We start from the raw sequence: 24,276 nt of genomic DNA, 5'->3' as shown, positions 1-24,276 counted from the left end.
CGACTGGTGCAGAACGCCAAAGGTGCACTGTGATGTTGTGCATCACGGCAGACGGCAGGAGGCTTCCGCCGTACGTCGTATTTAAAAGGAAGACTCTCCCAAAAGAGAAGTTCCCTCAGGGAATCGTCGTACGTGCGCAAGAGAAGGGCTGGATGTCCGAGGAACTGGTCGTTGACTGGATTAAGACCGTCTGGGCAAACAGACCTGGAGGGCTGTTACAACGGAAAGCCCTCCTTGTTTTGGACAGCTTTAGGGGCCACTTGACCGACCGCGTCAAGAACCGAGTTGCCGCAACTCGTACGGACTTGGCCGTCATTCCCGGTGGCCTGACGAGTGTGCTGCAGCCGCTCGACGTATGCGTCAACAGACCATTCAAAGTGGAATTTCGCCGATGTTACTCTGAATGGATGGCTGGAGGCGTCCACGAGAAGACCCCTACAGGACGGCTGAAGCGGGCGTCGCTCCAACAGGTGTGTGAATGGATTTTGAATGCGTGGCGTGCCATGTCAGTAGAAGTAGTTGCTAAAAGCTTCAAGGTAACGGGAATTTCGAACTCCATGAACGGCACCGAAGATGACCGTCTCTGGGAAGACGCGGACGCCGAGGCGAGCTCCTCCGAGAACGAGGACAGCGAAATGGAATCCGAATAAAAACATTTCTGGCATGTCATTTGTGACTCTTGCACTCTGCTACTGTTGCATAAACAGTACAGACCTTTGGCCTGTACTGCCTGTACTAAATCGGCCTGATTCGTGTAAGGGCCGCACCTAGCAAAATTTTCGAAAAAAAAGTGCGGCCCTTACACGAGTATATACGGTATGTGCGCGTCTCTCCTGAACTGCCGTCTCGATGCTCTCTTCGGCAAGCATGTACGCTGCGATACCTCCATCCGAGCTCCTGCAGTGCCTCCTATTTCATGGCGACAATGGGGTACGGTTCTTCAAATTTACATTGATGCCGCTGCTAGGGATGCCATCCCGGAGAAGAAGAAGGCGCTGCTCCTGCACGCCTTGGGCGTCGAGGGACTTAACACTTACCTGCAGGCCGCCGAAGATGAGCTGGGAGCCGTCCGGCCAACTCAGGAGACGTGTTCGAATGTGTACGACGCAGCCCTTGTGCTGCTTAATGAAATCTTTGACCCTCCATCGGACCCGCCGTGTTTGCGCGCCTACTTCAAAGCCCTGCGTCAGGGCTCGGACCAGCCGGCGGTAAAATTTATACAGGAGGTGTGCCGAGTAGCCAAGCTTTGTGATTTCGGCGCGTCGGGCGACATCCTCGCTTTCGACCAGATCGTCTCTGGCATCACGTCGCCGCACCTACAAAGAACTTTCTTCAAGATGGGCAAGGACTACTCCGTACAGAAGGCGCTCGACGTAGCAAGAAAAAAGGAGCGCGTCGACTGCGCGTTGCCAGTTATCTGGAGCGCAAGTCGACGCAGTGTCGTCACGCCCTATTCAAGATGCCAGACCGAATGGGGGCAGTCCTCCCCAAGGTCCGGTGCAAGATGGCGCCGACAGGACTTCTCCTGTGTGCACATCCTCGCCCTGCGCTGCTGCGGACACGTCCTCTCTAGCTTCGCCACCAGCACGCGCGGATGCCTGCCACCGCTGCAGGTAAACGCAGCATTGGGCGAACTTTGCCGCATGCCCTGCCAGGAGCCCAAGGTATTCGCGGTGCAGACGTCGAGGACACTTCGTGCGGGTCTGCCGCACTACTAAGGACCCGACCGGTCATCAAGGCACATCGACGGTGACCAATATAGTTGCTGTCCTGCAAGTGGACGAAACGGTCACCACTGTTGGACTTCTCCATCTAACCGTATAGATCAATGGTTCTGCAGCTCGCTCCTGGAAATAGATGTCATGTCATCTGAGCTCTGAAAATAATCATCAGAGGCGAGACCCTCACTTGTTCTCTCGTCGACTCCTCGGCGGTTCCGGCGAATGCGTCACCGGTGTATCACCCCCTGTTTTCGTCGTACATCGGCAGGGTCCTGAATTACATTCAGCGTGTGAAGTGTCGACCTGGTCTGCAGCCAGTGGCGGCCAAACTGCGTCGTCTTCCCTTCTTGCCGAGGTAACAAGTCGCGGATGAGCTGCAACGACTAGAGTTGAGTGTCATCATTGAGAGGGTGGATGCTTTGGACTGGGTGTCTCCCTTGGTCGTCGTCCTCAAGAAGGACAATTCCATCCGACTGTGCGTCAATCTCCATGAGCCGAACAAGGCTACTGTGGTGGACGGGTTCCCTCTACCCCACATCGAGGAACTCTTACAACAGTTAACAGTATTGCATCCGCATACCATCAGGTTGAGTTAGCGGAGGAGAGTCGTGACCATACTACTTTTCTAACTCATCAAGGGCTTTACAGATTTCGCAGAGTGTGCTTCGAGCTGGCATCTGGGCCAGCTATTTTCCAAAAAATTATGAGCGATGTACTGAGAGGTGCCCAGGTGTTGTCTGTTACTTAGACAACATTTTAGTTTGGGGCGGTAATCGGGAAGAGCACGATGTGCACTTGAAAGGTGCCTTGTCTAAAATAGATCCCTGTGGCATGAAGCTTAATGACAAGTGTGTATTTGGTGCTACTGAAATCGCATTCTTAGGTCATAACATAAGTGCTCGCGGGTTATCGCCGGTTGAGTCTAAGGTCGCTGCCATACTTGATACCCCTGTTCCCACTGATGTTAAAAATCTCCAATCCTTGGCATTGGTTGGATATTACGCAAAGTTTCTACCACATTATGCTGATGTTGTTGAGCCTCTGCACCGCATGCTCCAGCAAGGCGAGTTTTAACTGGTCTGCTGAGGTCAATGCCAGTTTCAACCAGATTAAAAAACTCTTGCTGACCGCCCGGTCATAAATATTTTTGATAATCTTTCGGTGGTGGTTCCAATGTCGGCATCCAATGTCGGCATCAAAGCAGTGCTCCAACAACAAAGAGGAGATCAGCTGCTAGCTGTTGTTTTTGCATCTAGAACATTGTCCTCGGCGGAACGCCAGTATTCAGCAGGAGAGCATGAAGCTCTTGCTTGTCTGCGGTAGAAAAATGACATGTGTATCTTTGGGGTTGGCATTTTACATTAAGAACTGACCACCAGGCTTTAACTACAAGTGTTGAAGATTGGGCGACTTGGTTCGTCGTACTTGAACTGGTATAGCGCATTACGGGGAAGAAGAAACGGCCGAGCAGACCGACACAAGACGACAGAGCGCTAACTTCCAACTGAGCTTTATTGTCAAACTGCATCAAATATGTAGACCGGCGCAAGCATACAAAACCACCCTAACGCAACGACAAGATAACACACAACATCGCACCCTCACATATCACAGATTCATAGGCGGTTAATCTGATTAAGGAAGGCCACTTCATGTTCAGATAAAACCAAAGAAGGGGCGCTAATACACGTGCTGCCAGCTCTTGCTATACAATGCGCTTCTATAATTTCTCGAGTTAATTGTGACGGGTGCTATTTTACCACTTCACATTGATCAAACATGGGGGTACATCCACAATCGCGGCAGTGTATTCCAATGTGGCCCTGGATTGCTTTGTGAACACTATAATGGTGCTCTTTTACTGACCGCTTTTATTGACTTGTGAGTTGCCAGTTGACAATAGCTTACGCTTTTTAGATTTGAATTTAATTTTTTCACCTGACCATGCGTGCTGGCTATTTGAACCTAGAAATGGAAAACCCCTTTTACCCTATGACTCTTCCCATTCCAAGTTAGTTAAGCGCAGCATCACAAATCTTTCTCTCATCAATCCTCTTAGGAAATCGTGTCACCATGTCATGCAGCGCAGCTTTGCAGCTCAAGTTGAAAGGCTTTTGAGTGCTGGGTACCCAGCTATCCTACTAGCATCTATAGCTGAAAAGCTATTAAAACAGATAAAGAAAGGCTACAACTGCGAGGCTCAGCCGGAATCTAACGACCGAAAAAGACCCGTAGTTTTACCCTACGTGCATGACATTTCCCACCGGCTAAAAAAGATAGGGGAGAAATGCAGCGTCAAAGTGGTGTTTTCAGCGCCGGATAAGTTACAGCGGCTTTGCAAAGCATTCAACCCTCTCAAATCACGTACCACTGGTTGCGCAACTAAGCACAAAACTCTGTGCCGTGTGTAGCGGGGGTTGTTTACGTGATTCCATTCTCATGTGGTATGTGGTATTTCAGCCAAACGGGGCGATGCCTTAATGAAAGGCTAAAAGAGCACCATTATAATGTTCACAAAGCAATCCAGGACCACATTGGAATTCACTGCCGCGATTGTGGATGTACCCCCATGTTTGATCAATGTGAAGTGGTAAAAAAGAGCTGGCAGCACGTGTATTAGCGCCCCTTCTTTGGTTTTATCTGAACATGAAGTGGCCTTCCTTAATCAGGATAACCGCCTATGAATCTGTGATATGTGAGGGTGCGATGTTGTGTGTTATCTTGTCGTTGCGTTAGGGTGGTTTTGTATGTTTGCGCGGGTCTACATATTTGATGCAGTTTGACGATAAAGCTCAGTTAGCGCTCTGTCCTTTTGTGTCGTCGGTCTGCTCGGCCGTTTCTTCTTCCCCGTAATGCGCTATACCAGTTCAAGTACAAGCTTTAACTACTTTGTTGTCAGCTGGCGCGGGGCGGGGCGAAGCCCCTGGTAAACTTCGTGATGGTGCGCTTGGCTGTTATAACTTTTCTGTACAATATCGCAAAGGTGCCGATAATTCGTAGCGGACGCATTATTTCGGCTGCCAGTCCAGCTTCCACCAGCACAGGCGCTAGAAGAAGATAATTTCTTTAGTTGCTGCATGCTTAAATAAGGAAGAATTACAGACAGCCACTGCTAATGATGGTACCTTACAGCAGCTTATTCAATACATTGCTGAAGGTGGGCCTCTAAAGAAGCATTTGACTTCAGTGCTTGTACCTTACTTTGCAGTGAAAGACGAACTGTCTTATGCAGATGAGCTTATTTTTCATGGGGAATATGTTACAGTTCCAGAAACTTGCCGGGGGCAATTGATTCAGTTAGCCCATGAGAATCATCCAGGCATGATTCGTACAAAGCAGCTGCTTCGTGACAGGTATTGGTGACTGTGCATTGACAAACAAGTGAAAGGTTTGGTTCGGAACAGTTGCATCTGTCAAGCTGCCGACAAATCGGCGAAACCTGTCCTTGCACCGCTACAACCAGTTCTTTTTCCCGAGAAACCGTGGGAGAAGTTACGCATGGACATTATTGGTCCTCTTTCAAATGTTCCCTTAGATTGTAGCTTTGCAGTCACTTTGACTGCCTATTACTCCAAATGGCCTGAGGTTTGTTTTGTTTGAGACGTTGCATCTGATGCAGTCATCATCTTCTTAACTTCAGTCTTCTGCCGTGAAGGGTTTTTAGCATGCTTATTAACAGACCACGACCCCAGTTTAGGTCTCGTCAGTTTGAAACTTTTCTTTACGAACGAGGTATTCAACACCTCTGTTTTTCCAACTACTATTCTGAAGCCGATGGGCAGGTCGAGCAGTTCAACAGGGCCCTGAAAAAGTACATTCAACTAGCCCAACTAAAACACCGTCCTCTAAAGAAAGCAACTACGGAGTACTTTGGTAGTTACCGTTTTTCTGCTCAGGCCACTACGGTATTGTCCTCCGCGATGTTACTTCATAAGCATCAACTTCGCACAGCGGTTGACATAACTGATCTGTTGTTGCCTTCTACTTTGAGGTCATTTTCGGACAATACCATAAGGACAAGAGTTTTTCATGGGCAGAAGTACATGAAGAATTGTGTCGATCATAAGCGAGGAGCCAAACCTTCAGTCATTTAGGTTGGCCGAAGAATCAAAGTATGTGTTCCAGAGAAACAACACAAGTATAAAGGTCCGTTTACTGTTATGTCGGCAGTAGGATCCTAGACATTTGGACGCAGTGATGGATCGATTTGTAATGCTTCTGAACTTGTGATTGTCCATTCCGAATGGGAACCACTTACAGTCTTGCACCCTTCAATACCTTTGCAAAACCAGTGGCAATACTCTGCCTTGGTTCCACAATGGGCTCCTATCCCTATTCCTGCAGCATCACCATCTTTCCCTGGGGGAAATGGTATTCAGGCAACGGTTTCAAATCCGGCTGTGGTGCCCAGCCACCATCAAGTTTTACCGTGCACCGAGCATGCTTCAGAGTCCTTGGACTCGGGCTTTGTATCAATACTTGACAGACGAGCCCAGTCCCCATGCCAGTATTCTTCCTAACACTAATGAACATTCTTCCAAACCTTCAGGCTTCCATGTTTCGCATCCGGGTTCTCCGTCCCCAGCTACAGCTGAGAGATGCTTAAGCGAGTTGTAGGAATACTCAATGCTCTCAGCTGTGCCTGAGCAGCGCGTAAGCAAGCCAGTAGGCTCATCTTTACACACCGAACTTGCTGCTTTGCAAGGGAGCACTTCAGAGTGCAATGAGCTTCAGCATTCTAAGCGTTCGCGTAAGAAACCATCCAGGTTTACAGACTTTGTGGCCCAAATTCTATTTTCTTACTCGTACGTTGGAATCTGTAACATACATGTTCATTGTCGTGTGGAAGCTGTGCATTGTTTATTGTATAAAGGTATAAAGGATACACTTTCATGCTGTGATTTTTGTTGTATATTGTCTGCATAAGTGCTTTCAGCCATGGTGCGCAGTGTACAGAGTTATGTTTTTTCTTCTCATGCCGCTTCTCTGTTATTCAATTAGTTACTTTAAGACAAAAGGAGTGGGAATGTTAAGGTTTGAAATACAGAAGTTCTGTGTCATTACATTCTTCTAAAATTGTATAAGGTCATAAAAGTTACTCAGGTTTTGTTAATCATTGTATAAGGATCTTAGAGCCACATGTCCTTTTCTTTCTAGGGGAATGATGTGGTGTTTCGGTTTAGTTTTCATGGTTGCCAGATTCGGTTTCATGTGAAGTGTTTTTGCCCTCAGGGGCACTACCCTGTGTATATATGCGCGGCATTGTAGATTATAAAGAAGTTCCTGCTTGGCTACTGGCTGCTGCGTACCTCATGTCGGCCGGCGCTTCAGCGCTGTGCCCAGTGTTCTCTGCGCGGCGTGTTCGCCACACAATACTACAATTTTCTTTATATTTCTTGAAAAGCACCACCTTCTCAGGCCGCCGGGTTTTCACAGTAAACATGACGTTCGACTGTGACGAGTGATTAGTGCGCGGCCGCAAACGCACTTTTTGGTTCTCCACAAAAAATATACTCATATAATATGAGATCATAAAATGAACACTGAACAACTGAAATGTCTGTCCCCATTCACATTGTTCGTGTATGTGCATTTCTAGACGGGTTGAGGTTGCGGGCAAACCGAACCCAAATTAGTAGCAGGCTGTGTGCTACTTAAGGAGCAAGACAAATGTGTGGAAGCTCGGTCTGTATAGCCTTGGCTCTAGTGCCACAATGAGTTGGCGTAATGCGTAGTGTATCTGCCTCATTATAGGGCATAAATTATTATGATACCTAAGTGTGCCCTGGTCATATAAGTCGTAAGTTAGAGGTAATTCGGCAGCTACGAAAAAAGCCACTGAAGTAGGAAAAACTGCCATCACTCACGTTCCAGCAACCGCATCATTGCTGCTCTGCCCGCTGGCTTGAAGCTCTTGCCGAGCGGGCAATCGAACCCTGCAAGAAAGACCACTTGTTAGAATTAAGTGCTTCTTGGAAGAGCCCAAGAAGACCCTCTTGCAAGTACACTCAAACCTCGTTATAACATAACGAGATAAAACGAAATAATGGATACAAACAACAAAGTAAATGAAGTTCCCCTTGAAAGCTCCATTGAGAACCATGCATTTTAAACCTCTTTGTAATCAAGTAAAACTGACCGGTAAATGAATATAACGAACTAAATTAGTCTACAAAAAACTGACCATTGTGTGTTAAGTATATCATTTTCTGCAGAGTTTGACGCTCGTTCGGCGCGGCTCTTTTAAGGCTCCCTCACCAACCTAACAGTCACGCCACGCGCGGCCGAGAGAGTTGTCCTTTTCACACAGCCAGTAGATAGGATTGAAGCGCTCAGCGGGTCACATGACTTAGAAGCAGCGCCGCGGTGCAAAGCGATTTCCCTCTCACTAAAAAACACACGATGGGGAAGCTTCAGAAGACACAATCATTCATAAATCAGAGGACATCCGTCATTAATTGAAGCAATTTGTGATGCCTGTCCGCACACGTTTGGCTTGCAGCGAATCAATCCATTACGCACGCAGTTTGCAAAGCATGGTAGCGCGCACCTAAATCTAGCACCAACACTCTCTAAAAATGACGGCAACAACTGCGTCTTCGCTGCTACCCTCTGCACCAAGAAGGAGCGTATGCAGATAGAAGCAGATCAGCATTAGAGAGAAAGTCAACTCCCCACGACAGCTTTCTTTTCTTTCTTTTTTCTTCTCTCTCCGCGCACAGCCTTGAAAGGAGAAGAGTCTCTACGTGCAGAGACGAAAAAGGCAGAAGCGTGGCACAGGCACCGCCGCGGGATTGGGCATGGTGCTGAGAACATTTTAGGAGCGCGGTATGCTGAAATTACAGTGCGTTTTGTCCCATTGGGATACATATAGCATTGACGGGACCACAGCGCGTGTTCGAATTAAGCGAGATCGAATAATGAGATTCGACTGTGTTTATTTTCCGTCGCACGCGTGGTCGTGTAGTGGTACATCGGGCCACGAGGCAGTTTCCTTCTTTGCATGCTTATAGGTGTGCGCCCATCCGAGCAAACATTGCCACAAGCTGTTATAATGAATATAACGAAATAATGAATACAGTGAAATCTCGGTAGAACAAACCCCACACTAACAAACTTTTCAGATTAACAAACTTTTAAAAATCCTGCGCTGACTGCTAATAGATTCAATGTAAAACTATTTCACTAAGACATACTACAGAATACCGAACTTTTCAGAATAATGAGCCATAATTTAGTTCCACGTTATATTAACAACGCCTCAGTACTACGAACTTATGTACTGAAATCCGTCGCGACCACTGGAGGGATACGCAAGCAGACGACAAAGCGAACGATCGCCCTGCTTTTCGCAAGACGCGCGACGGTGTGCAGGGAAAAAAAAAAGGCGACTTTCCTTTCTTTCTTTCCTTCCTTCCTCTTGTTGAAACGCCGACGCTGCAGGTTTACAAGTGAGCACAGAGGCGAGGACAACACGGGAGGGCAAGGTCAGCGAAACAGAGTGAGAGATGCGGAGCAGGAAGCATGAGCGCAGAAAACCCGAGACAGCGGGAAAGCAGAAAACAAAACGCGAGAAATTTCCTTTTTTTTAGCACCTTTTTTTTTTCTTCGAAAGAGGCGATGACAGCCGTGACGCTTCAGGTTTTTCTTTGGAGGCCTTATTTTTCAGTTGTGTTCATCTCTTTTTGGTGATTACTTATCGGGTTCGCAAAGCAAGCCTGCGTTCGCTCTGCGGTGATACTACAAATGAGTTCATCTCTTCTTGCGATGAAGAAGCGGATGCAGTTTTCGCTAAGCGAGACAATGAATATTCTTCAGCAACAGGAAGGCAAAAAGTAGGCTGTTGTGACCAAAGAACCGAATTGCACCACAGGAATGTGGATGAGCTTGAGGCCTTCGCGCTGCAAAATTTATGCTGCTCGCGTCAAAAAAAAAAATCACAAACTTTTTTGAAGTAAACGTGCATTTTCTGGTGTTTGCTTGTCCATTTTTTTTTTTTTTTCTCGTAAAAAACAAGTTCAAGGACCCACCGCTGTAAAGGTAAGTCATTCTGGTCGGTGAAAAATAAGTATTTATGATTAATTTTCGAGCTTTCACTATAACGACCTTTCAAAATAACGAACAGATTTCCGCAGTCCCCTGAAGTTCGTCATACCGAAATTTCACTGTATAACGAAATAAGTGCGGCTCCCTTTCAACTTGCTGACCTGTAGCTCGGGGGATCGAATTCCGGCTGCGGCGGCTGCATTTCCGATGGAAGCGGAAATGCTGTAGGCCCGTGTGCTCAGATCTGGGTGCAGGTTGAAGAACCCCAGGTGGTCGAAATTTCCGGAGCCCACCACTACGGCGTCTCTCATAATCATATGGTGGTTTTGGGATGTTAAACCCCACATATCAATCAATAAATCATCAATCCCCTTCAACTTCGTTATAACAAGGTTTGAGCGTAATTGACGCAGTGAATTACAGAAACACAGTTCATACAATGAGATATGCTATTAGTGAAAGTGCAGCATTTTCATATGCGAATACAATCCAAATTTGGCTCTAATTTAGATGTAGAAAAAGGCAATACTCAATGCAGTAGCTATATAATTAGGGTCAGCGAGTATGTAGCAAAAGGTAGAGTAACAACGCAAGCAGAATTGCTCTTTCATGATCACTTATATTCATTTATACAGACAACAGTAGAATTTATTTCATTAACACACAATCAGTATGCAAACAAAATCCACAGACTGGATAAAATAATTAGAGTATTGAATATAAAATACAAAAGAAGCACAATGGGTTACCCGACGACTCCATCCTCCCGAATGCAGGAGGTGAAAGAGCATCACGATCGTGTGCAGCACACCACCGCCATTTTTAGAGTTTTCTTTGCATTTTGCTTTTCTGCGTTTTTGAAGCGAACTGGGTGAAAACTCGTCTGTAAAGCCAAGTCTTTACAGACCGAGGCGGGCCACATCCACGTCGGTACTGTCAGGCCAAGCTGTCAGTACCGGGCATTATGGCTCAGCCTGACATCATGGACTATCATGGATCTTCTGGACTGCCCATAGTTGATCTAGATAACACGCGCTTTGTACCATCTTCTGCCAGTAAAACCAATGTTCTTCGGGGTCAGCAAGAGTCGCGGGACAGCCCCCCAGCATGTGTCTAATTCTAATCATGCCATCGTACGTATCACACGTATCACACTCGCCTAGAATTTCACTATCAGGGTGAATTTTATTTAGAAAATACATAGTTGGGCAAGTTCTCGTTTTGCAGTAAATGTAGCGTGACTGCGTGAGCCCTTTTCAACATTATGTGTGGCAGTGGGAATCGCCTATGCCCAAAGTAATAATATTTTGTGATGTCGTATGTGATTAAATGAACTTTATGATCCCCGGAATAGCGGTAGGCGTCGGGTTGGGTCTCACCAGCACTGGAGTCCTCGTACCACGTCATCCGCACCCCTCGTGGAGCTTGACCTGGGTCTCGTCCTTTTGTCCCATATGGGCAAGAAATCATCGGATGTCAGCATTGATAGCCTTGACTTCATCAAAATGCTTGATTGGGCTGGTTGGTGCTCTATTCTCGACTCTTCTATCCAGTCCTGTCGTTTGCGCTGTTAAGCACTTTCTTCGTCAGCATCGACTTCGTTCATAAGTTTAACCACAGTCCTTAAAACCTGGCCCCTGTCAAAGCTCGTGTCGTAACCTGACAGTCCTCCAAGAAAATAGCCTGTCATCGTCTCTTGTGAACCTGGCTGCGCCTAGCAAGTTTTCCAGCACTACACACGTTGAAGTGCTTCTTCAGCATCGTCTTCAACAAAACATAAAAGCTGCTGCGCAAGAACAAAACCTGCAACAACATCGCTAGTCTTCGGTGGCAGTTCGTTTCTATATCGTCATCTCCTAGCCGAACCGTCTGCACAATTCTTCTGTTCATTAGTGGACTGCATGCATGGACAACAGATTTTTCAGAGCAGACGTCACTAAGAACGGCCCCAAAACTACCGTGATTGCGTTCACGTGTTTGCACTAGATGAAATTCGAGAGCTAGTTAGGCTTACTGCCATACCTTCGCGCGATGTATTCCTTGTCAGTGCCTGTTGATTCATCATCACCGTGCTGCGAAGCCGCTACCTCTACGCATAATAAATTGATGTGCTTTTAGCATGCCTGTCAGGCACTTCAGATGCAATTGAACATTTTGGCCCCCGTCGCTTCCGAGAAGTCGGCAGTAGAGCCAGCAGTTTTCACAATGCTTTCCTAGTTTTTGTTTGCTGCACAGTCAGGTATGTTGGGCAGCCCCGGTAAAACTGCAGGTACAGCCACCTGAGTGAGAACACGTTTTTTTTTGGTGTGTGCAACAGGACGTTTCTCTTGTATTTTGAATGATATGTGGTAGAGATTGCTTCTTCCAGGAACTGCTTCGCGCATGTATGGTCAGCAGGCTGAAGCTTCCGTCAGCTTTCGCAATCACCCACCGCCCGTTATCCTAGCGTTCTGGTTTACACGGAGCCTTGAAAAGCGACACACGCTCCGTACAAGTTCGATACCCCGACTTACAATTCAGAAAGAAACACCACTTGCCCCTTTCAAGGCGCAGCCAGTGACAAGGCCACTGATGTGTACTAGGAGTCATAAGCCGCGTCGAAGTACACATGCACTAAAACACAGGCAGGGCTTACGGGCACAGGAAAATGTGTGACTAGATCCCCAAATCCCATGCCTGCAAACCTTTCAGGAATATGTTCTTTCGCGCTCAAATACCTGGCGCCCCATACAGTAGCATCATCTCAACTCGCGTGACAGGAACTACTCGTACCTGAAGGTCATCGGCAAACACAATCTGCCTTTGCTCCCTTCTTGCGCGGAGTAGCAATTGTCGACACCTTGCTTATTCTTACACCGTGATCATGGCTCACATCATATAGCTAAGAAGACATGCCCTGGCGGTGCCCGATCTTACCCTGTAGTAATGTCACCAAGCTGTCCAAAAGGGAGTTTTTGCAAAGGACACATGGAACATACCAGCAGACTGTACATACAGGTTTGCAGTTGAAACAGGCAAGGGACAATTATTTTTCTTGCAGGCAACAACTTTTTGTCAACTTCATCACAATTGACTGTGTAATATTCATGTGTTGAATGAATCAGTGATGTTGCAGCACCTGAACTGACTTTCTGAAGTTCCCTTATGCATTGCATTTACAATAAAATATTGTGAGGAACCGGTTTATTCGGCCAGGCTCGAGCTCAATCACGCCGGTGATGATATTCTTAGATGAAGAAGATGTACAGGTGATGATGATTACAAAGAGAATAAAGAGTCATTCGCTTGTCGCGCTCACACTAATTCCCCCGCACGGTGAAAGCGGCCGCCTGGTCGCTTGACAGTATTATGAAATGCGTCGCGCATAAGGCTTTAAACGAGATACGTGCACCATCTCTGTTCCTCGGCAACGATGATCAGGACTAGCGCTAAGAGGGGAAACGCGGTAATTGACAGGAGATGTCTGTTCGACCACCGTGTATGGCCCAATGAAGCGACTGATGAATTTGTCGCATAGGCCGGGGACGCGTAGTGGAGTCCATAGAAGAACTTCGTCACCAGGGGAAAAACTCACAACACGGCGAGACGAGTCGTAGCGAGATTTTCGAGTGTCTTGAGAGAGGCCGGTGTTAACACGGGCCTGGTGACGGCAGTGTGCGAGACGAGATAGGAATTCTTCAGAGAAAGGAGCCGTCGAGGGTGCAGGGGCGGAAAGGAAAGAGACATCCAGAGCGAAACTCGGCGAGCGACCATGGACGAGAAAAAATGGAGAAAAGCCGGTAGTGCGTTGAGCAGCCGTATTATAGGCGAATGTCACGAAGGGTAGAATTGCATCCCAGTTCGTGTGGTTGGGGTGAATGTACATGGCGATCATGTTTGATAGGGTCCGATGAAACCGTTCAGTCAATCCGTTGGTCTGCGGGTGGTAGCTAGAAGTGGTCTCGTGAACAGTGTTTGAGGCACGCAAAACTTGCTCGACAATGGAAGATAGGAAGACTTTGCCACGATCACTGAGGAGAATGCGTGGAGCTCCATGACGCAAAAAGATGTGGCGAAGAAAGAAATCGGCGATCTCAGTGGCAGTCCCAGATGGTATAGAAGCTGTTTCTGCGTAGCGGGTAAGGCGGTCGACTGCCGTGACAATCCAGCGATTCCCATTGGATGATATAGGAAGAGGGCCATACAAGTCGATTCCAACGACTTCAAAAGGTGAGGCGGGACAAGGAAGAGGTTGCATTTAAGCCAGCCGGAGCAGTTGTCGGTCGTTTTCGCCATTGGCAATGGACACAGGAGGCGACGTACTTAGCGACGGCTGAAGAGAGGCCAGGCCAAAAACAACGACTTCGTATTTTGTCGTAAGTCTTGTGGTAGCCTAGATGAGCAGCGGTTGGATCATCATGAAAGGCTTCCAGAACTTCACGCTGCAGAGAACGTGGGATGACGGGTACCCACTTGTTGCCATCGATGTGGTAAACGTAGCGACATAAAGCATCACCGACAAGCTTAAATTGTTTAAGTTGTCGACGGAGTCTGGCGTTTGAAGGAGTAGTAGAGCCGGTCAAGCGGTCAACAATGGTGCGGCAGTATGGGTCGACACGTTGTTGTGAAACAAGGACGGATAGGGTGGCAGGTGATGAACTTAGCGCTGCGATTGGAGAGGTGCTGTTGTTTTGGAGTATCGATGGTGAATTGCTTCCGCTGGGCAAAGGACAGCGCGATAGAGCATCAGCATCTTGATGCTTCTTCCCAGATCTGTAGGTGACATCGAAATCATACTCCTGTAAGCGAAGCGCCCAGCGACCAAGGCGACCCGATAAGTTTTTCAGCGATGAAAGCCAGCATAGGGCATTATGGTCGGTCACGACGGTAAAATGACGGCCGTGAAGATATGGTCGGAATCTTTGCACTGCCCAAACAACAGCAAGGCACTCCTGCTCTGTGATAGTGTAGTTCTTTTCTGGAGCGGTAAGAGCACGACTTGCGTAAGCCACGACGCGTCCGCGTGAGTTTTTGTCACGCTGCAAGAGTACCGCACCGAGACCATGACTACTTGCGTCGGTGTGAAGGATGGTGGGTGCGGTGGAATCGAAGTGGCACAGTACCGGATCCGACGTGAGGGCTTGCTTCAATGCCGTGAAAGCGCTTTCGCAGTCTTCGGACCAAATGAAGGGGACGTTCTTTGCGAGGAGTTGATGGAGCGGAGACGCAAGCTCCGCGAAACCACGTATGAAGCGCCGGAAGTAAGAAGATAACCCAAGAAAGCTGCGCAGGTCCTTCTGACGTAGTGGACGAGGAAAATCGAGGACAGCGGCAAGCTTCTCGGGGTCGGGCCGAATTCCTTCTTTGCTGACAAGGTGGCCGAGAACCTTGATTGTCTTGCTAGCAAAGGTACATTTCTTGGTGTTAAGCTGTAGACCAGCTTTTGCAAGGCATGTGAGGACTTCGTCAAGACGTTGTAGATGCTGCGAGAACGTGGATGAAAACACTACTATGTCATCGAGATAGCACAGACATGTTTTCCATTTCAAACCACGCAATACGCCGTCTATCATGCGTTCGAAGGTGGCGGGCGCATTACAGAGTCCAAAAGGCATCACATTGAACTCGTACAACCCACCTGGCGTTGAAAAGGCGGTCTTCTCTTTATCAGACTCCGACATTGGTATCTGCCAGTAGCCTGACCTAAGGTCGAAGCTGGAAAAATACTCTGCGCCCTGTAATGAATCCAGTGCATCGTCGATCCGAGGGAGGGGATAAACATCCTTGCGCGTTATTTTGTTTAGCGCACGGTAATCGACGCAGAAACGCACTGTCCCATCTTTCTTTTGAACGAGAACAACTGGGGATGACCAGAGACTCGAGGAAGGACGTATGATGTTACGTCGTAGCATGTCTGAGACGTTTTCCTCGATCTTGCGTTCTGCCTGAGACACACGATATGGACGCCGATGTACAATACGAGAGCCGTCAGTCTGGATGCTGTGAGTAGCGGCGGTAGTCATGCTGAAAGCGGGCGAGTTCACGTCAAATATAGAATGGTGTCTATTTAACAGGGCGAGCAAATCTTCAGTTTGATCAGGTGTTAAGTCATTGCTTATTGTCGCCGACACAGGTGTGGCAGAGGCATAGAATGGCAATGATTGCGACTTCGGAACATCGTTGTGGTTGTTGTTCGGAAGAGTAACAATCGCAACAGGCTCACTGTCGACCGCGCAAGATAGTGTTGAGCCACAGGGGAGCAGTACACACTCTGACGTTTGATTTATGGCGGTTAGGTACGTACACCCATCGAAGAAACGAATAAGCCCCGGTGTGATCATAATGCCCCTACGTAGGGTATGACCGTAAGGGAGAATTAGTACGTCGCCATCCACAATGTCGGTGCAATTAACACTTTTAATTTCTTCGATGTATGGCCGAAGTACGTAATCTGACGTGGTGACAAGTCCGATGCGTCCACCTTGTTCAAGCGGAGAAGAGTCAGTGGCGTTTAGATGCAGGAGGCGCTGATCACATGATATGAAAGCGGACGCAGAAGACAAGAAATCCCACCCAAGAATGAGAGCGTGGGTGCACTCACGAAATACCGCGAAAACAATGTGATGACGAATGCCTTCTATGCAGACACGAACGGTACACTGTGCAAGTGAACGAATGAGAGCGTTGGTCGCCGCACGTAGAGGTGGGCCGCCAAAAGGTGTGGCGACTTTTCGAAGGCGGGAACAAAAATCAGCACGAATATGTAATCGAAACGGCAGCGCCAGTGTCTACAAGAGCCTCAACACGTACATTTTCTACGCTGAGGTGCGTAGTAAGGTGGTGCACGCACTGGCGGTGATAACGAAGCCACAGGCGTATGGTCTGCTGTTGTAGGCACAGAAACGGTGGGTGCGGCAGAGAGCACGGCAACTTCGGCGTACGTGCGCGTCTGGCGCACGCAGGGACTGTTGGAACACGTCACATGCGATGCGGAGGCGATCTCTTGTTTAATCAGGTCTCGCAAGCTATCTTTTTCAGGAGGTGAAGTAACTTCCGCAGCACAGGAAGAGCAGCGCCCGTGCAGCTCTTCACGAACGATGTCGCGAATAAGCGCACGCAAGTTGAGGGGTGCAGGCAAAGGAACGTCGGTGGCATCGTAGCAAAGGCGAAGAGACTGAAGCTCATCAAGTCGCTGACAGATGGTTATCACGTCCTGGGTGGTGGCAGGATTTTGCGTGGCGAGGGCGTGAAAGGCGACGGTGTTAATGCCTTTAATAATGTGGCGTATTTGGTCGTTTTGAGACATGCCGGTGTTAACGCGCTTGCACAGTGCAAGGACATCCTCAATATAAGAGGTGTAAGATTCACCCGGCAGCTGCGTGCGTTGAGCGAGTTTCTTCTTTGCTGCCTCAGTGCGAACTGCAGGGGCACCAAATACCTGACGAATTTGCTGCTCGAAAGTGTCCCAGTCGGGAAGATCTGGGTGGTGGTTCCAGAACCAAGTTTTCGCAACATCGGACAAGTAAAATGGGACGCTGCGCAACTTGTGTGGATTGTCCCACCTGTTCAAATCGCTGACGAGGTCGTAGTTCTTGATCCAGTCTTCGACATCATCGCCTCGGATACCGGAAAACACAGGTGGATCACGCAGGCGAGTGTTGTTGGACGGAGCGGGTGGCGGTGGCTGCAGTAGGACGGCGACGTTGGATGGGCCAGGGTTTTCTTGGGCCGCCATGGCAGGGGATTGTACGCGACGACCCGAGCGGAGCTCCAGCGAGAACGGGCGAGAGGACTTGAGGGAACGAAAAGCACAGTCCACCACTTGTGAGGAACCGGTTTATTCGGCCAGGCTCGAGCTCAATCACGCCGGTGATGATATTCTTAGATGAAGATGTACAGGTGATGATGATTACAAAGAGAATAAAGAGTCATTCGCTTGTCGCGCTCACAATATTTACATAAACAAATAAGGTTATTATAACACTTACATGTCTGTGTAGAGGAGTCCTTCACTTCATGGCGCTGAAGGCCTCCTATAAAGATACACAAAAGAAAGAAAAATTTCAGTACATCTATTCGTTCAAATATATCTAGCATATTATTACCACACACGTAATTTAGGTATGTGCATCTGTGCAGCAGGGAACAGGGAGGTGACAGAAGAAGAGCATGTTCAGCTATTGGCAAAGGTATCCGGTGCACATTCATTCTACACCTTCAAGCCGATTGTTACGTCGCCTCTGAATAAAATAAACCCTTCTTTTGGACATAATTGAGTAGTGGAGGTGCTGGGTACAAAACATACGTACCACAGAGCCACAGCTGTTTGAACTTCACCGGAGCCGTCGTCTTGCTGGTCTGCCATTGACAACAGTCGTCATGGCCTAGTGCAAGGGTCAAGAATCAACCGCCTCAACTATGCACAGGCCTACGCCGACTAGGCCTTACTACACGGCGGCATTAGCTTCTTTGCAACAATCAGTATGTATGAAAGACATCAACAAAACTAAAACTCCGTGGCCACGTCATGACTCATTTGCGTCCAAGCAGAATTTCGGCCAACGCATTCAGCTCGGCCCTGCCACTCAGAGGCGGGCAGCCCCAATTCAGCAAGCTGATCGCCGACCCTTCACAACTGAGCGGTCTGCGCATTGGTTCGGCGAGTGTGCTTTACTAGTCTGCTACAACTGTGGCTTTTAAGTCCACACTACCAGGTATTGCAACTACCGGCAGCTACCGAGGTACGACCAATTGCCGAGATATAACCGGTCTAACATTACAAGAGCACAGGCATTCCCAGGAAGTGCATCTAACGAGACCCCAGGACCCCTACGAAACCAATCTCTGGCTTCTGACCGCAGTGTGACACCACCTCGTACCCCGCGCATCAACGGATCACCGTCTCCTCGGCGCACCCACTTCTGGCCTTCTCCGGAAAACTAGTCCGAGTGGCCGTTGAAGGTGATGTCTCTGGACAGTCTTCGATTTCAACAGAAATATCCTCTTTAGCTTCCATGTTTAAAAATAAGGTTTATGTGCTTATCGATGGTGTACCAACAATAGCCTTAGTGGACACAGGTGCTATTGGGTCAGTGATGAGTCTCGTGTTCACCTGCCTCCTTGAACAAAAAGTCATGTTTCGTTAAGACCGTGCTGATACGTTTTGTGGAATGAGTGGGAATGTGTTACAACCTGTTGGTGCGTGCACTATGACTGTTACTTTGGCGTATTAGAAATTTGTTGCAGAGTCTGCTGTTTTCCCTTGTATTACGCATGAAGTCATTCTGGACTGGATTTTCTGAAGATATGTGGTGTCACTGTCGATTCCCACGCAGGACAAATTACAGTAGACTTGTATGTCCCAGTTGCATTCATGAAGATTCCGCACTGTCAGGAAAGTGTCCTTTGCTTGTTCGTAGACACAACTGTGCCGCCATTGTCAGCAAATGTGTCCCTGTTGCCTGTTCCCCTGCAAGTGAGGAAACGTTTGACGCAACCATGGAGCCCATTCATCTCAGTTGCATAAATGAAACGTAGTGTTTAACGTCCTAAAACCACCATATGATTATGAAAGACGCTGTAGTAGAGGACTACGGAAATTTCGGCTACCTGGGGTTCTTTAACATGCGCCCAAATCTAAGCACACGGGCCTTTAACAATTTCACCTCCATCGAAAATGCAGTCACCGCAGCTGGGATTCGATCTCACGACCTGTGGGTCAGCAGCCGAGTACCTTAGCCACTATACCACCGCGGCAGGGCTCTCAGTTGCACAAAGCAGACTGTTTCAATTATCTACTGCATGCTATCCAATGCGCAAGTGCGTACTGGTTTATGGGTGATCAACTGCTCTGATGAACCGACAGTGCTGCCGGAGGGTCCGAAACTTCCAGAGATTGATGAACATCAGGTATTCTCCTTTGGCATCCTTTCAGAGAGCAGTTGATTTCCCAGATTGGACCCATTGCCATAATCTGCACGCCAGGGACACCATTATGGCTATGATCGATAAGCCACTGAGCACCAACGAGCGTAATGAACTGGGGAGTATTCTGCGCAAACACGCCGGTCTCTTCGATTTCGCACAGCTACACACTCCGTCATTCCCTGCTTCTCGTATGAAGCACCGCATCGACAAGACGTCGCTGACAGAAACTATAACGTGTATTGCCTTCGGAACATGCAGTGATCAATGAATAGGTTTGTGAGACGCTCAAGAAAGATGTAATTCAAGAATCATGTAGTTCGTGGGTCGCTCCAGTAAGTCTAGTGAGGAAGAAGGATGGGAAATGGCGATATTACGTTGACTACCGTCATTTTGACGCCATCACCAAAAAAAAAAAAGACATATACTTAGTCCCGCGAATCGACACTATTGACTGTCTTTCATCGGGCTCTTACTTTTTGATACCGGCAGATTACAATGCACTAAGAAAACAAGTAGAAAACGGCATTTGCCACACCAGATGGACTTTTTGAATTTAATGCGATGCCATTCGGGTTATGCAACATGCCTGCAACTTTTGAGCGCTTCATGGACAACATTCTACGTGGATTGAAGTGGCAAGTGGGTATGTGTTACAAAGACCATTTAATTTTCAAGTGCACCTTTTGTGAGGATAACACATGCTTCGGTCTCGTGTTTGACTGCCTAAGCAAAGCAGGCTTGGTGCTCAACTCAAAGAAATATCGTTTTGAGAGCGCCAAAGACTCGTCCTTGGATGATTTGTGGACAAAAAAGGCATACGACTGGATCCCGTGAAGACTGCCGCAGTGGAGGCGTTCAAGGAACCTCACTTGATGTAAGAACTGCACAGCTTTTTGGAGCTTTGTTCACACTTCCTTCGATTCATTCCCAGTTTTACAATATTGCGTACCTGCTCACGTGCCTGCTTCAGAAAGGGCCGCAGTTTGACTGGATCCCTGAATGTGAGTCTGCTTTATCCGAGTTGAAGTTTCTTTTGACGTCTCATCCAAATCTTCCACACCTCAATCCTCTGGCTACCAAGGAACTTCACACAGACGCTAGCAGTATTGATGTAGGTGCTGTCCTGATTGAACACTTGGATAACAAAGAACATGTCGTAGCGTATGCAAGTCCCTCGCTAAGCAAGTCCGAGCGTAACTACACCATCACAGGGCAAATGCCTCGCAGTGCAGCACTTCCAGTCCTACCTCTACGGATGCTTCTTTACCATTGTGACAGACCATCATTCTCTCTGCTGGTTGGTCAATCTGCGTGACCCATCTAGTCGGCTTGTGCGTTGGGCACTTCGTCTACAAGAATACGACTTCATGGTTTCCCATAAAAGCGGTCGATGTCACGCTGACGCAGATTGTCTTCCGCGACCACCATTTCCAACAACGGAATGTGAAACGGACAACTTCGACAACTACATCATATCACTGAACCAACTGTTTCCCGATACCTAGACCTTTAGGAATAAGATAAGTTTTGCAATAATTTTGCTGTCTGCTTTGCTGAAATATATACAGCTTTAATTATTATGAGACTCAAGCACTTGTGGAAAGTAGTTGGTAAAAACCAGTTATTGTTCACTTTGCATAAATTCCTTCGTTTTTTTTATATTATTGCGATAGCAATTATATGGACACTTTGGGCTGGATTTTTCCGCCGGCGTTGGCGTTGCCGTCACTCACCATATATGTATAAGTATCTATATATATGAAGATGCAAGAAAGAAAAAAATCCAAAAAAAAGACAAGGCGCGCGGAATCGAACTTGGGTCCTCTGCATCACGAGTGCGAGGCGCTAATCACTGAGCCACAGAGGAGCACGTCCTTCAACATTCAAACAACACTCTATCTATATCTACCACTTACCACTACTGATGGGCATCCCGTGGGAAATTATCGCGTCTTCAGCATTGCTAGCAAGATGGCGCAATGAGCGCACATCGCCACATCGCGCGGTGGCGCACGCTCTCATCTTTTTTGCGTACTTCGCCACGCTTAGAGAAGGGGAGCAATGATGCCCCCTCGTGCGCCCTTATTTCGCAGTGGGGAGAATCGTATGCCTTGGCTGGCCTTGGGCTTTACCTAAAAGGATTTTGTTGTAATTACCGGGTGCACCAAGGTCACTACAATCATTTCGAATCTCAGTTTTCGAAAAGCGCACACTCTGCAGACACAGCGAAGTAACAACTGAGATGCCTGTTTGCGTGCATCTGTACCTGTGAGTAGGATTTTTGCGTAATTTGCGCGGGAGAAAAGTGGGGCACAATTTGATCTGCATTCTATTCTGCGCGTGACCTTTCAAATTGTTGCTATCACGTTCATTGCTTTGCCTTTGCGGCAAAGCTGTGACTTTCTTCTTGGAAAGCACCACCTTTTTAGTGCGACAATTTTTCACAGGAACATGACGTTCTTGCGATGAGTGGTTAGCGAACGGCCACGAACGCGCTGTTTGGTTCTCCGCAAAAAATATTCTCGTAATATAATATTATAAGATGAACACTGAACAACTGAAATGTCACTCCCGATTCACATTGTTTGCGTATGTGCATTTCTAGATGCATTGACGATGTGGGCGAGCCAAACCCGATTTAGCAGCAGAATGTGTGCTACTTATAGAGCAAGAGGAATGTGCAGAAGCTTCAGACTCGCCTTATCCATACCTCTCACTGTAAATATATTAGAAAATGTTTTTCACCACCACCACCGTCTGTGTAGCCTTTTCTAGTACCCGGATGAGTTAGCATCATGCCTAGTGTATCCGCATTATTATAGGGCATGAAATATAGCGATATACAAGTGTCTCCTCGCCAGATAAGTCACACTTGTCTAGTACTAAGAAATTCGGCAGCTACGAGAAATGCCCCTAAAATAGGAGAAACTGCCATCACTCACGTTCTCGCAAGCGCATCTTTGTGTCCATGCCTGGCAAGAGAGTAAACGTTGGAGACAGTCCAGCAGACACTGCAAGAAAGACCACTTGTTAGAAATAGTGCTTTTCTGAAGAGCCCACGAGGACTTTCGTACAAGTAATTAACACAGTGAATTACGAAAATACACTTCATGTAACCAAATGTGCTATTAGTAAATGGTGCAGTATTTCCATCTGCGTATACAAATCAAATAAGGCTCTGTTTAGGTGTAGAAAAAGGCAATACTCAATGCAGTAGGTAAATAATTAGGGTCAGCGAGTATGTAGCAAAAGGTAAAGTACCAACACAAGCAGAGTAACGATGCAAGCACGGCTGATTAAGGGGGGTGGGGGGTGCTTTCCCTTTTCTGAGTGTAACTATCCACTTCTTTCCCATCGGGTACTTGGAATAGTAGTGAAAGTTAACGTCCTTTTTGCGGGTGCGTGATCATATAGAGGCACAGAGCAGTACTTCACCATTGCGCAGCACTTGCCGCGGAGACAAGCGGCCGCAGTTTTAAGAATCAAAATGCTATTCTTTTAAAATGAGCGTTAAAAGCAGACACCCAAGGTTATTATGAAAGCATCAATAGCCACCACACACAATATAACCAAGACACCCATGGTTATTATGAAAGCGTCAATAACCACCACACACAATTTAACCAATTGAACTACTACTTTGTTGAGTTTTCCCACGACTGTGGTTCCTACACTGCGCCGCGCCTCAAAAGTGCACAAAACCTCGAAGTGACATCATACAAGCCCGATTCGCAGCTCCGCCATAGATCGCACACCAGGCCAATAGTCCTCGCAGTCCTCCTGCACCAAGCTCATAACGTCGCTAGCAGAGGCATTTCCCCAATTTTGCTTATGACAACCCCTTCAAAAGCAGCAAGCCCAATATGTTCTTGCTACCTTGTTTCGGGTGTCACCTGATTGTTATCTACAATGCAAAAAGTTTGGTTTTGCCATGGTCCTTTTTCCAGACACCGCATCGTATCATGCCTGTGACGATGACATTTCTAAAAATGTTTGAACTTTGGATCGGCAGCTGACAGCTGTGTGGCCCATTCTGTTGCACACGGTGCATTTTGCAATAACAGGTTGCATATCACCGAGAAAGCTTTGCTTCTCAGTACCGGGCACTTTCGCATGCTTATGAAAATAGAAGAAGTTTTAAAGACGATAGCCTTTCTTGGGGGCTTTCGACCCAAAAATTTTGGTCTGTCTGTGTCTGTACATTTGTCTGTTTGTCCACTCTTAACGGCACCGGTACTTGAAACAGCCGACTCCATCCACAGCGCCCACCAATGCTGCTCAAGGTTTAGCGTTTATACTTGTGCAATTGTCAATTAATAAGCAACTATTGTGCAAGTTTGGGGGCACCATAACACGTATATATTCTGCATGTACATCCTTTACTGGCATGTACATCTTTTACTAGAAAAGGCATACATAAGCAATTTTTAGAACCGTAGCACTTATCACGCAGCGCTGACCATGCAACGCTTGCACGGAACGGGGAGTTTCTAACGCTTTGCTAAGACGCGATGGTGGTGGCACCAACCCGTTGCCTTGCGTTCTAAACCTTATCACCTCTGCGACGGGCGCACACACCCGTCTCGGAGTCACGCGCTTTTTT

At 47.5% G+C, this 24,276-nt stretch overlaps 1 protein-coding gene across 4 annotated transcripts in view; it reads right to left on the bottom strand.

Annotated features, from left to right (window-relative positions):
- LOC142786321 (uncharacterized) overlaps nucleotides 1-24,276 on the bottom strand; it is a 286,022-nt gene that overhangs the window by 81,170 nt on the left and 180,576 nt on the right. For all 4 annotated transcript variants that reach the window (XM_075883956.1, XM_075883957.1, XM_075883958.1 and 1 more), the window contains exons 15-17: nucleotides 22,616-22,684; nucleotides 17,735-17,779; nucleotides 7,589-7,657 (exon numbers count right to left, since the gene is read on the bottom strand). In XM_075883956.1, the coding sequence (XP_075740071.1) occupies nucleotides 7,589-7,657; nucleotides 17,735-17,779; nucleotides 22,616-22,684 (183 nt within the window). The remainder of the gene's footprint in view (nucleotides 1-7,588; nucleotides 7,658-17,734; nucleotides 17,780-22,615; nucleotides 22,685-24,276) is intronic.

This window comes from Rhipicephalus microplus, unplaced genomic scaffold (assembly GCF_043290135.1).
Source record: "Rhipicephalus microplus isolate Deutch F79 unplaced genomic scaffold, USDA_Rmic scaffold_22, whole genome shotgun sequence".
NCBI lineage: Eukaryota > Metazoa > Arthropoda > Arachnida > Ixodida > Ixodidae > Rhipicephalus > Rhipicephalus microplus.
Note: the sequence above shows the minus strand (reverse complement) of the source record. Positions and strands in the feature narration are given on the sequence as shown.